Source organism: Ornithorhynchus anatinus, chromosome 4, assembly GCF_004115215.2.
Source record: "Ornithorhynchus anatinus isolate Pmale09 chromosome 4, mOrnAna1.pri.v4, whole genome shotgun sequence".
Taxonomy (NCBI): domain Eukaryota; kingdom Metazoa; phylum Chordata; class Mammalia; order Monotremata; family Ornithorhynchidae; genus Ornithorhynchus; species Ornithorhynchus anatinus.
Window position 1 is genome coordinate 78,496,046 of NC_041731.1, and position 13,650 is coordinate 78,509,695.

Sequence of the window (13,650 nt, forward strand, 5' to 3'; positions counted from 1 at the left end):
GAGACCTTCGAAATTCCCTTTCTCTCCACGGGCTTAATTGGGAATGTGGAAGATTTTGCTGAAATAACCCCCGCCTTGATGATGGTCTTCTTTGTGGGATTCCAGGCCTTTAGGGGGATTTGAGTGCATCCTTTCGAAGTTTGGGTGCGGAGCTTGTGAAGCCACTGGGTTCCCGTTGAATCTGGTGTTAGAGGCAGTCATCTACAGCCTAAATAACAACCGTATTAAAGCTGCTTCATCCGGGGTGACACTTTTAATAATAATTGTAGTACTCGTTAAGTGTTTACTGTGTGCCAAGCACCGTTCTAAGTGCTAAGGTAGATATAAGTTCATCAAGTTGGACACAGTCCCTGTCCCACGTGGGGCTCACAGTCTTCGTCCCCATTTAAAAGATGCGGTAACTGAGGCCCGGATTAGTGAACTGATTTGCCCAAGGTCACATAGTAGACGTGGCGGAACCGGGATTAGAACCCAGGTCCTCCTGACTCCCAGGCCCAGGTGCTATGCACTGCTTCTCCTTTTTTCTATTTGCAACCGGACTCTTCTGTCCACGCCCTCAAATGGTCATCATTGATTTTTCAGGGGTGGGGCAGTCCCCCGGCGTCAGAGGGAGGGGAGAAAGTGGGAGGACAACATGGGGATCAAAGTCTCCATGGCTACGACTTTCTGCTTTTGGCAACCTGGGAGCCCCGTAGCCCCACTCTTGGCTGTTGACCAGGCCACCTGCCCAAGCGATGCCTTCGACTTCCCCTTTGATCTGTTTGCCGGGAATCGTCTCAAACATTGCTTTTAATGTTTTCCAGCCTGTCCACTGGTCCATAAGGATGGCAGCAGCCTCTCAGGTACCATTCCGCGGGTGTTCGGGGAGCGGGTGACTGCAACCCCGAGAGGGAATCCTCGAGGTGACAGATTCCCCTTTGGAAGCCGACGGCTGCAATCTGCCAACCTAATATCTTCCATTTCCCACTACCCACCTGTCCACTTTAACCGGGTCCATCGTTTTGGGCTTTACAGGTTTTAAGATGATGGAAATGTTCGGTTTGGTGGAAAAGGATTTTTCAGCAGTGGATGGGGTTTCCATGGAGCCAGGCACCTTCAACCTCTATCCGTGCTACCGGCTGCATAAGGATGCCCTGGTTTCCCAGCCTACCAAGTAGGTGTGAAGTTCAAAGCATTCTGGCATTTGTTCTATTTATGGACAGGGAACACGTCTGCTAATTAATAACAATAATAACAGAGATTGTGGTGTGTGTTAAGCGCTTACGTGCCAGGCACTTTACTAAGCGCTTGGGTGAATACAAGCAAATTGCGGTGGACACGTGGAACGCACAGTCTCAATCCTCATTTTACAGATGAGGTGACCGAGGCACAGAGAAGTGAAGTGACTTGCCCGAGGTCACGCAACAGACAAGTGGTGGGGAGTCTAGCTGAGAAAAACAAAGCTATCTGTGTATCAAAATAAAACCAGACATAGTTTGTTTACCATCTCAGAAGAATCTGACCCTTAAGCCTATCGGCCTGCAAGGAAGTAACAGTTTAACAAATACCGTTTCTACGGAACGGATTTATCCTCAAGAGCCAAGAACGCTGAAGTGTGCTGGAGCCAGAATCCTACCAAGCCCAAAGACGTTGTGACAGTCCCCTTTCTAAAAAGTTCTACCTGAAGCTCTGGGCCCCCGGAGGCTTAGCTGCATCGTGTAATCAATCAGTCAATGGCATTTATAAATTGAGCAATTACTGTGGGCAGAACACTGTACTAAGTGCATGGGAGAGAACAACTCAACATTCAGAATTGAGAAACACTACGCCTGCCCTCGAGAGCTAATTCTGTTTACTCTTCTCTCCCAAGCCCGTTGTACATTGTTTTGCACAGAGTAAATGCTCGATTAATGCCAAGGATCTCTCTCTCTCTCTCTCTCTCTCTCTCTCTCTCTATCTACCTATATCTACCTACCTACCTATCTACCTATCTATCCTCAGTGGAAAGAGCACGGGCTTTGGAGTCAGAGGTCATGGATTCGAATCCCGGCTCTGCCACTTGTCAGCTGTGTGACTGTGGGCAAGTCACTTCACTTCTCTGGGCCTCAGTTACCTCATCTGTAAAATGGGGATGAAGACTGTGAGCCCCACGTGGGACAACCCGATTCCCCTGTGTCTACCCCAGCGCTTAGAACAGTGCTCTGCACATAGTAAGCGCTTAACAAATACCAACATTATTATCTATCTATCTATCTATCTATCTATCTATCTATCTTCTATCTATCATCTATCTATCATCTATCTCTATCTATCTCTATCTATATCTCTATCTATCTATCTCTCTATCTATCTCTATCTATCTCTATCTATCTATCTATCTATCTATCTATCTATCTATCTATCTATCTATCTATCTATCTATCTATCTATCTATCTATCTATCCCTACTTTTAAGCCTACTTCATTTTGCCTGACCTCTCCATCTCTTCAACTATACTCTTTTATAATGTACTCTCCCAAGCAGCTTGGCTCAGCGGAAGGAGCACGGGCTTGGGGGTCAGAGGTCACGGGTTCTAATCCCGGCTCCGCCACTTGTCTGCTGTGTGACTTTGGGCAAGTCACTTCACTTTTCCAGGCCTCAGTTACTTCATCTGTAAAATGGAGGTTGAGACTGGGCAGCCTATGTGGGACATTGACTGTGTCCAACCTGATTTACCTTGTATCCACCCCAGCACTCAGTACAATAATAATAATAATGTTGGTATTTGTTAAGCACTTACTATGTGCAGAGCACCGTTCTAAGCGCTGGGGGAGATACAGGGTCATCAGGTTGCTCCATGTGAGGCTCACAGATAATCCCCATTTTACAGATGAGGTCGCTGAGTCACAGAGAAGTGAAGTGACTTGCCCACAGTCACACGGCTGACAAGTGGCAGAGCCGGGATTCAAATCCATGACCTCTGACTCCCAAGCCCGAGCTCTTGCCACTGAGCCACGCTGCTTCTCTAATGCCCGGCACATAGTAAGTGCTTAACAAATGCCACAGTTATTATTATAGACGATGGATCAGTAGTCAGTAGAAGCAGCAAGGCTCAGTGGAAAGAGCCCGGGCTTCGGAGTCAGAGGTCATGAGTTCGACTCCCGGCTCTGCCACTTGTCAGCTGTGTGACTGTGGGCAAGTCACTTCACTTCTCTGTGCCTCAGTTCCCTCATCTGTAAAATGGGGATTAAAAGTGTGTGAGCCCCACGTGGGACAACCTGATGACCCTGTATCTCCCCCAGCGCTTAGAACAGTACTCTGCACATAGTAAGCGCTTAACCAATACCAACATTATTATTAGAAACTGCTCGTTTGTCATATCATCTTAAAGGCTTTCATCTTATTAGTATTCCATAACCCAAAATGCACCAAAATGCAAAATGTTTCATCATGGAACCCTGCTTATCAGCTTGAAGCGTCAGCCCACTGTCTCCCTCCTACTTATCCACTCTCTTCTCCACTACCCTCCTGCTCAGATGTTTTGTTCCTCTCTACTCATTGCGCCTCATTCTCATCTCTCAAACAATGTCTCATTTATTGACCATTTACTGTGTGCAGAGCACTGTACTAAGCGCTTGGGAGAGTACAGTTAAAACAGAGTCGGTAGACACAATCCCTCCCTGCACGTCTCTCCCACCTCTGACCCTTTGGTCACTCCTTCCCTTCTATTTGGAACTGTCTTCCCCTTCACATTGGGCAAATCACTGCTTTCCCTATCTTCGAAAAGCAGTGTGGCTTAATGGGTTTGGGCCTGGGAGTCAGAAGGACTGGGGTTCTAATCCCAGCGCTTCCATTTGTCTGCTGAATGACCTTGGGCAAGTCACTTAACTTCTCTGGACCTCAGTTCCCTCATCTGTACAATGGGGGTTAAGGCTGTGAGCCCTTTGTGGTACAGGGACTGTGTCCAACCCGATTATCTTGTATTCTTGGATCTAACCCGGGGCTTAGAGCAGTGCCTGGCACGTAGTAGGTTCTTAATAAATACCAGTGTTGTTATTATTATTCAAAGCCCTTCTAAAATTACATTTCTTCCAAGAGGATTTCCCCAATTTTTAATCTCACATACCCGCCCAAGGTTCTCCGAGCTACCACTTCAGCATATTTGCACCATGGTACCCGTGGCAATTACATAAATATCTTTAAACCTCTTACCTCCTCTGTCATTTATTTTCATGTCTGTCTCTTCTGCCAGATTGTAAACTCCTTGAGGGCAGGAACTATGTCAATCTATTCTACACACCCTCCATAGATCTTAGAACCGAGCTCGGCAAAGAGGAGACCCGTAATGAATACTGTGGATTGATAAATGAAATCTGCAGCTCCTCTAGCTAAATTTAAAGTATCGATAAGCGTTGTGGATTTTTGAGGATCGCTTCTGGGCAAAATGACACCTGTCTGAAAGAAATCAAAGCCTTTCGTATGAGCAGATTAATATTCTTAATAATAATAATGGTATTTGTTAAGCATTTACTCTCTGCTAGGCACTGGAGTGGATACAAAGAAATCGGGTTGGACACAGTCCCTGTCCACTGCGGGGCTCACAGTCTCAATCCCCATTTTCCAGATGAGGTAACTGAGGCCCAGAGAAGTGAAGTGACTTGCTCAAGGTCACATAGCAGATAAATGGTGGAGCCGGGATTAGAACCCATGACCTTCTGACTCCCAGGCTCCTGCTCTATCCATTAAGCCAGGCTACTTCTCTAAAAGTGAGAATTTGGTTCACACTTTCAGATAAAAATTCTGTATCCAGATTTTGGTTTAAAATCCCCCTCTGTTTTGCAGTTGCTCAGAGCGGTGCTGTCTCTCCTCTCTTAGGTATTTGCACCCTGAGGGACTGCCTTCTGACTACACCATCTCGTTTCTCTTCCGAATCCTGCACGACACACCTCAGGAACCGTTTGCTCTCTGGGAGATCTTAAATAAAGACTCGGACCCCCTGGTCGGGGTTATTTTAGACAGTACGTATGTTGTGGGGGCACGACAACTCCCTAATGACACGTATGTGATCCCCATGTACGTTTTTCAATGTCAAGGAGCAGGCTGTGGACAGGTTCTGTGCAGTGCCTAGCACACGTGGGTTGTCTGCCATCCTGAATTAACAGAAGCCACTGGAGCTCAGGCCTTCCTAGTTCAGTCTCTGGCCACGGGCTATGGGCATGACAGATCTGGCCGTTGGAAGTGTTGGCCACAAGTGCTTGTATCATTTTTTGGTGGTATTTGTTAAGCTCTTATTCTGTGCCGAGCACTATACTATACATTGGGTTAGATACAAAATAGATTGGAGACAGTCCACGCCCCATGTGGGGCTCACAGTCTTAAGGCCCATTTTATAGATGAGGTAACTGAGGCACAGAGAAGCTAAATGACTTGCCCATGATCCCACAGCAGACAAGTGGAAGAACCAGGATTAGAACCCAGGGCTTCTGACTCCCAAGCCAGGGTTTTATCCATCGGACTGTGATGCTTAAAGTATTTACTACATTCCAGACACTGTTCTAAGTGCTGGAGTAGACACAAGTCAATCAGGTAAGTCCCAGCCCTTGTCCCACATGGGGCTCACAGTCTTAGAGGGAGAACAGGTATCGAATCCCCATTTTAATGTTGGTATTTGTTAAGCGCTGACTATGTGCAGAGCACTGTTCTAAGCGCTGGGGTAGATACAGGGTGACCAGGTTGTCCCATGTGAGGCTCACAGTCTTCATCCCCATTTTACAGATGAGGATGCCCAGAGAATCGAAGCGATTTGCCCAAGGTCAATCAGGAGGCAAGTGGTGGAGCCGAGATTAGAACCCAGATCCTTTGACCCCAAGGGTCGTGCTCTTTCCACTAGGCTGTGCCACTGCCCCCAGGAAAGATTTCGCAGGGGGTCTCTGCTCGTTGGATTCCAATATAGCGATCTGATCGAAGCCGGCCGGGATAAATCCGGAAGCACAAAGGGTGAATTTGTCTCATCAACCTTCCGTTGCTTCTTCTACCCCCTTGTCCAGATGCTGGCAAAACACTAACGTACTTTAACTATGACTACAGAGGAGAATTTCAGACCATCACCTTCGACGGGCCCGAGATCAAGAAAGTCTTCTATGGGAGCTTCCACAAGGTGCGTAGCTCCTGCCACTCCAGTCCCTGCTCCGGATCTGGAGGCTGGGGACTCCAACTTTGGAATGGGTGGGAATTATTTGGCAGAGAAGGGAGCCGTAGTCTTGGCAACCGCAAGGGTTTCCAATAACGGAAACCCTGGAAAATATGAAAATAACGGCTGCAGCCTCAGGCCAGAGGGCGGGCGATTCGCGTCCCTGTTGGGCAGAGGAAACGCGTTGAGTCACCGGTCACTCACAAACGGAGACTCGTCGGGGCCGTTCATTTGGAGCACGGAAGGCAGCGATGCACTCGCCCGCGCCCATGCCCGTGTGTGTTGATGGGCGTTCTCGTGCAAGTGTGTTTGAACGTGTGTTTTTGCACGAGTGCCTGAGGAAGGTTCTGGGTGGGAGGCGGGACTGGCTCCTTCGTCAGCTCCGGGACGTCAGTCGGGAGAAGATGGCGGGCAAAGGAACGGATGGGAAAGAGGCTGTTGGGTGGATCATCTTGAGATTGTCCCACTGTTCTCCTCATCACCTCTGATGGGCTCCTTCAGTCAATCAATCGATGGTATTTATTGAGTGTTTCCTGGGTGCAGGGCACTGTACTGAGTGTCGGGAGAGCACAGTATAATAATAATGATGGTATTTAACCGTATAGCAGCATTGGAAGACACAGTCCCTGCCTGCTCCAAGTTCAGAGCAGTCTCGAGTGATGCCAACCCCGCATCCTGGGTGATCAGAGCAGGGGCAGGAGGGGAGGTGTAGGTGCGTGTATGTGCGTGCGTGAGAGAGAGCACGTCACAGCGCTCACAACTCACCATCCCTCCTGGAAAAGGAGTCAAAAGGGCACTTGAGGCTGACAATATGGCGGTCCTTTTTTTGCTTCCCTTTCCCCCCCCCCGACTCTTCTCCCCTGCATACGGCCTCGCCAGGAGGGATCTTGACTGCTGATGGGGGCAGGGGCTTCCTGGGGATAACGCCAAAGACTTGAACCGTGCACCAGACCAACCTCTGATGACACCGTTCAATCTCCGGTCGGTTCCGGAGTCCGTGTGGTTCAGGGTCCTGACATTGGCTGGAAATTCATCTCCGGAGCGTGTCGTTCGTGGATTATATTTTGCGCCTCTGGCATTAGGAAATCAGGGGTAAAATTATGCTCAAACTGTACGGAACAGTCTCTTGCAAGGGGCTGTCACCCAATCAGCCACAGACCCCCTAGACTGTTAGCTCGTTGTGCGCAGGGTTTGTCACTCTTTATTGTTTTATTGTACTTTCCCGAGTGCTTACTACAGTGCTCTGCATGCAATAAGCGCTTAATAAAGACGAATGAATGAATGAACGAATCCGGGACGGGGAATGCGTCTACCAACTCCGTTGTACTGCAATGATAATAATGAATAAATACGATACTTGTTCAGTGCTGAGCACTTGTTATGGACTGAGCACTGGTCCTAAGCAGGTTGGATCCAGTTCCTGTCTCACTTGGGGTTCACAGTCTAAGAAGGAGTAAGAATGAATTAATCCCTATTTTACAAACGAGACAACAGAGGCACAGAGAAGTGAAGTGAGTTGCCCAGGGTCACGAAGCAGGGCAGGGATTCGAACCCAGGTCCTCTGACTCCCAGGCCCCTGCACTTTCCGCTAGACCATGCTGCTTCTCGAGCTTGTACTCTCTCAAGAGCTGAGTACGGTGCCCTACACACGATAAGTGCTCAAAAAAAACGATTGATCGATTGATCCCCTAGTCCGAGGCTGGAGCTCGGTGCTCTTTGCTCCCTTTGCCCCCCACCCTCCAATCATTTTTGTACAAAATCCCCCCTGGCTAGACAGCACTCAATCAATCAATCAGTCATATTTACTGAGCACTTACTACCTGCACTGTACTAAGAATTTAGGAGAGTACAATATAACAGTATAATAAAGTTGATAGACACGTTCCCTGCCCACAGTGAGTTTACTGTCTCAGGCATTAATATAAATAAATGAATTACAGATATGTACGTAACTGTGGGGCTGAGGAAGGGGTGAATAAATGGAACGTATCCAAACGTGAAGGTGATGTGGAAGGGAAGTCTGAGAAGGTAGTAAACAGAGATGAAAAGAACTGCCTACGTGAAGCTTTGGGACAGTGATGAATTTGAACTCGGCCTTTCCTCTCTTCCCTTCCCCACCAAATTCCTTCCACAACCTTAGGGAAATTGTATTTTCCCTGTACTCCACCAGCCATGCTTGTGGGCTTGTGAGTATGAACTACATCACTGAATAAAAGCATCCCCCTCCTTCCCTGTCCCTAACCCCAGCTCCGGGAGTAAAGAAGGAATAATGACAGCTGCTCCATGGCCCAAGCAAGCAGTGGGATTAGAATTGTTGCCTAGCCCAGCGGCCTCTTCCAGGTGCTATTTGTAACCAGGTGCCGGGAAGGAGGAAATTAGACTGATGTGGGCTAGGATTCCTGGACACTTTAGTGAAGCACTTTAGTGAAGAGAAACAGTGTGGCTCAGTGGATAGAACACGGGCCTGGCAGTCAGAGGGACCTGGCTTTTAATCCCGGCTCCACCGCATGTCTGCTCTGTTACCTTGTGCAGGTCGTTTAACTTCTCTGGGCCTCAGTTACCTCATCTGTAAAATGGGGATTAATAGTGTGAGCCCCATGTGGGACGGGGACTGTGTCCAACCTGATTACCTTGTACCTACCCCAGTGCTTAGAAAGTTCTAGGCACATTGTAAGCGCTTAACAGGTACCATAATTATTATTATTAGTTGCAATCCACCTGATCCCAAGATGGGAGTTATGGCTCTCTGACCCCTGGGAGCCTTTTGTTAGTTGTCAACATAGCTGTCACTTAGAAGAATCTTTAATTTTTTTTTCTTCCCTGAACTGGCCCAGTCCCAACTCACCCTCTCCTCTTAATGTTAATAATAAAATGATGGTATCTGTTAAGCTCCTTTGTGCCAAGCACTGTTCTAAGCACTGGGGTAGATACAAGGTAATCAGGTTGTTCCTTACGGGGTTCAAAGTCTTAATCCTCATTTTACAGAGGAGGTAACTGAGGTACAGAGAAGTTAAGTGGCTTGCCCAAGGTCACACAGCAGACAGATGGAAGAGCTAGGATTAGAACCCACATCCTCTGACTCCCGAGCCCGTGCTCTTTCCGCTAAGCCATGCTGTTTCTCTTCGGGTGCCCTCGTTTCTCCTGTCCCCATTAGCCACCCCCTCTTCCCTCCCCCCCAGTCCTCTCTGTTCACCTTATCCACTCACCCCACCCTCCCGTAACTTTCTGCCCTCCTACCCCCAGCCGTGCTGGCTCCGAAACCCTCAACCCACCCCAGGGGCTTTTTGAAACTTCCCTCTGAATGGACCACTCCCAGGCCCTTGCGCCTGGGCAAATCCAGGGAGGAACGACAAAAATGACAAAAGGAATCAAAAATAGAAGCCCTATGAGAGAAGGGCAGAGGAGCTGGAGTTGCTTAGCCTGAAGACAAAGGAGGCAGAACGGTCACTTAATACCCGCAGTCAGGTTGGGCTGGATGGGAGGGTCAGGAGCCAGTTGTCCTTCTCTCTTTCTGAGGAACGGAAAGAGGAAAAGGTTTCAAATTCAAGAATGAGAGGCTTTGAACCTAAAAAAGGATTTCTTGACTCTCAGGGGATGATTGTCCTTCCCATTAGGCTGTAAGCTTCTTGAGGGCGTGGTATGTGTCACTCTGTCGTTCTCTAATAATAATGACGGTACTTTCATTTATTCATTCAATAGTATTTAACGAGCGCTTACTATGTGCGGAGCACTGTACTAAACGCTTGGAATGTACAATTCAGCAACAGATAGAGACGATCCCTGCCCACTGATGGGTTTACAGTCTAATCGGGGGAGACACTTGTTAAGCACTTACTATGTGCCAAGCACCGTTCTAAGCACTGGGGCAGATACAAGGGTCAGCTGAGGTAGCTGTCAACATAGCTGTCACCTAGAAGAGTCTTTAAATATATTTTTTCCTGAACTGGCCCAGTCCCAACTCACCCTCTCCTCTTAATGCTAATAATAATAATAAAATGATGGTATTTGTTAAGCTCTTATGTGCCAAGCGACAGATAGAGACAATTCAGCAACAGATCGAGACAATCCCTGCCCATTAATGGGCTTACAGTCTAATTGGGGGAGACACTTGTTAAGCACTTACTATGTGCCAAGCGCTGTTCTAAGCACTGGGGTAGATCCAAGGGTCTGTAGTTCCCAAGTGCCTAACACATTGCCCAGAGTGTACCAAGTGGGAGTTCGAGACGGGCTTATATTACTATTACTGAGGGTAGAGCACTCTACTTGGCGTGTGGGAGAAAGCAATAGAATTAATAGATGTGATCCTTACCTTCAAGGAATTTATAATCTAGCAGGGGAGACAGACATCCATAACTTCAGCAGCGTGGCTCAGTGGAAAGAGCCCGGGCTTGGGAGTCAGAGGTCATGGGTTCGAATCCCTACTCTGCCACTCGTCAGCTGTGTGACTGTAGGCAAGTCGCTTCACTTCTCCGTGCCTCAGATCCCTCATCTGTAAAATGGGGATTAACTGTGAGCCTCACGTGGGACAACCTGATTACCCTGTATCTACTCCAGTCCTTAGAACAGTGCTGTGCACATTATTTTAACAAATACTAACATTATTATTATTATAGCTTGCATTGTTGATGATGAAAGAAAATATGGAATCGTAGGCTCACAGAGCTGCAAAGGATCACCTGATTCAGTCCCCTGCCAAAAGGCAGATGACCACCTAAGCCACCCAGGACGGACAGTAGAGATTCTAATCTCTTTCACCCACCAGTGAAATCCAGTCTCTTTTTTTAGTAGTATTTTTAAAACGTTTACTTGATGCCAGGTTCTGTACTCAGCGCTGGCGTAGATACAAACTAATAGGATTGGATGCAGTCCCTGTCCCACATAAGGCTCCCAGTCTTAATCCCCACTTCACAGATGAGGTAACTGAGGCACAAAGAAGTGAAGTGACTTTCCCAAGGACACACGGCAGACAAATGGTGGGGGCGGGATAAGAATCCAGCTCCTCCGACTCCCAGGCCTGAGCTCTTTCCATTAGGTCACAGTATTTCTCAGTCTTTATCCCCTGTTAGTCAAGAAATCTTTTTTTAGGTTCAGAGTCTCTAATTCTCGAATTTGAATGCCAAATTCAAATTAGGTTCCTCTTTCTATTCCTCAGAAGGAGAGGAGGACAGCTGGCCCCTGACCTTTCCATCCACTGTGAAAGGAGACAATCAATTCATAGCATTTATTGAGCGTTTTCTTTGTGCAGAGCACAGAAAGACAAAAATATTTACAGCTAGGTGCTAAATAAATGCAATTGCTTGATTGATAGGATTAAGGAAGGGAGGGTTTAGTTGTGAGTCGGGAGGGGGGAGAAGAGAGATCTAGAAACTCCCTAAGAATCCCTAAGACAGTACTTAGAGCTTGTCCTTCATTTCCAAGAGGGTGTCAATTATCTGTTGCTTTCATTATTTCAGGGAAATGAAGTGGATTTTTGCCCTTTAATTTTTTTTATGGCATTTGTTAATCACTTACTTTGTGCCAGGCACTGTACTAAGCGCTGGGGTAAATACAACCTAATCAGATTGGACACAGTTCATGTCCCAAATTTTAAATCTTAATCCCTGTTTTTAGAGATGAGGTAACTGAGTCACAGGGAAGCTAAATGACTTGCCCAAATTCACACAGCAGACAAGTGGAGGAGCCCAGATTAGAAGAACCCAGGTCCTCTGGCTCCCAGGTCCGTGTTCTTCCCGCTAGGCCACGGTGCTTTGATAAGACAAGATTTTTATGTGTGGAATCCCGCACTCCCCACACCCTGCATGAGCTCTCAAATTATGAGTAGTTGCAGTATCTGAAGCTTGTGTCAGCACATCATAGTCCTAGAACCTGAAATGTGGACCCATGACAGCATCCGGATTAATAATAATAATAGTAATAATAAGGATGATATTTGTAAAGCACTTACTCTGTGTCAAGCACTGTTCTAGGCACCGGGGTAGAGACAAGATAATCAGTTTGGACACAGTCTTAATCCCCATTTTCCAGATGAGGTAACTGAGGCCCAGAGAAGTGAAGTGAATTGCCCAAGATCACACAGCAGACAAGTGGCAGAGCTGGGATTAGAACCCAAGTTCTTCTGGCTCCAAGGTCAACGTTCAATCCATTAGACCACGCTGCCTGGGCACTGTGTCTCTTTATTGCTGAATTGTACTTTCCAAGCGCTTAGTACATTGCTCTGCACACAGTAAGCACTCGATAAATAAGATCAAATGAATGAATGAATTCTCAGTGCAATAGAGCAGAAGTCACGACTCCAAGAACTAAACCATTCCTCTAACCAGGGCTGGTAATCCTAAATGCCCCTCCAACTGTGGGCGAGGGTCTCCCCCTAATCAGCTTACCACTGATCACTAGTAGGGTTTTGAAGAGGGGAAGAGAATCAGTTCCTCTTAAACCTGTACACAGATTAGTAATTACTAATCACCAGTTAATATCTGGTGGGGCCCCCGCCTGGTGTAAAAGCTGGGGAAGGGGCTGGTGTCTGACAGGTTTCCAGGCCTCCTCTCTCTCCTCCAACTACATCTCTGATCAAATAGTATGCCTTCTCTCTCCTCTTACCTCTGAAGCCTTCCCAATAGCGCCTAAAAAGTTGCAAGATGGGTTTTTTTTGCCTCCTAAAATCCCTTCCCTTTTCCCCAGCTGCACATTGTCATCAGCAAGACGTTGGCCAAAGTCATCATCGACTGCCAGCAAGTTGGAGAGAAGCCAATCAACGCTTCGGGCAACATCACCTCCGACGGCATCGAAGTCCTGGGCCGAATGGTCAGATCCAGAGGCCTGCAGGACAGCTCTGCTCCGGTAAGGTGTGGGCCGGGGGGGCGGGGGAGAGGGGATCCTCCCCTCGGCCGTTCGAAGAACCCACTGGGTGGGAGCTATCGGCCGTCAGACGGAGGATGAGCAATCCCAAAGCCAAGGGCCCCCCTCGGGGATCGAGCTCCAACGTGAACTTTCTTCTCCACCCTGGGAATCTGCCTCAGGTGTGTTGATGGACAGGCTCACCTTGAGCAATGACGGTAGTGTATTGACCGAACTATCTGACCCCTGAACAGAAAACTGAGCTGGCAGTGAAACGGTGTCAATGGATAAGGTCTATTTTTTGGCATCACAGTCCACCCGGAGGATTCAACCCGGCGGCTCCGGCCGGCCCGATGGTTTCCTCTATTTATCGCCATCGTTCTTGTCCGTCCGTCTCCCCCGATTAGACCGTGAGCCCGTCAAAGGGCAGGGACCGTCTCTATCTGTTACCGATTTGTGCATTCCAAGCGCTTAGTACAGTGCTCTGCACATAGTAAGCGCTCAATAAATACTACTGAATGAACGAATGAATGAATCACTTCCGTGAGAAATTAAGTTCATATCTCCTCCAAAAGATGCTTTCCCTAAATAAGCCCTCTTTTTCCTTACTCCCTCTGCCTTCCGTGTTACCCTTGCACTTGGTGGGTTTTGTGGCATCGTTTCCTTG

The 13,650-nt window shown here is 47.8% G+C and overlaps 1 protein-coding gene across 2 annotated transcripts in view; it reads left to right on the top strand.

The window, feature by feature from the left end:
* Nucleotides 1-13,650, top strand: part of COL14A1 (collagen type XIV alpha 1 chain) — a 190,959-nt gene that overhangs the window by 119,805 nt on the left and 57,504 nt on the right. For both annotated transcript variants that reach the window (XM_029063526.2, XM_029063525.2), the window contains exons 30-34: nucleotides 804-842; nucleotides 1,015-1,153; nucleotides 4,835-4,977; nucleotides 6,007-6,116; nucleotides 12,828-12,986. In XM_029063526.2, coding sequence (XP_028919359.1) covers nucleotides 804-842; nucleotides 1,015-1,153; nucleotides 4,835-4,977; nucleotides 6,007-6,116; nucleotides 12,828-12,986 — 590 coding nt within the window. The remainder of the gene's footprint in view (nucleotides 1-803; nucleotides 843-1,014; nucleotides 1,154-4,834; nucleotides 4,978-6,006; nucleotides 6,117-12,827; nucleotides 12,987-13,650) is intronic.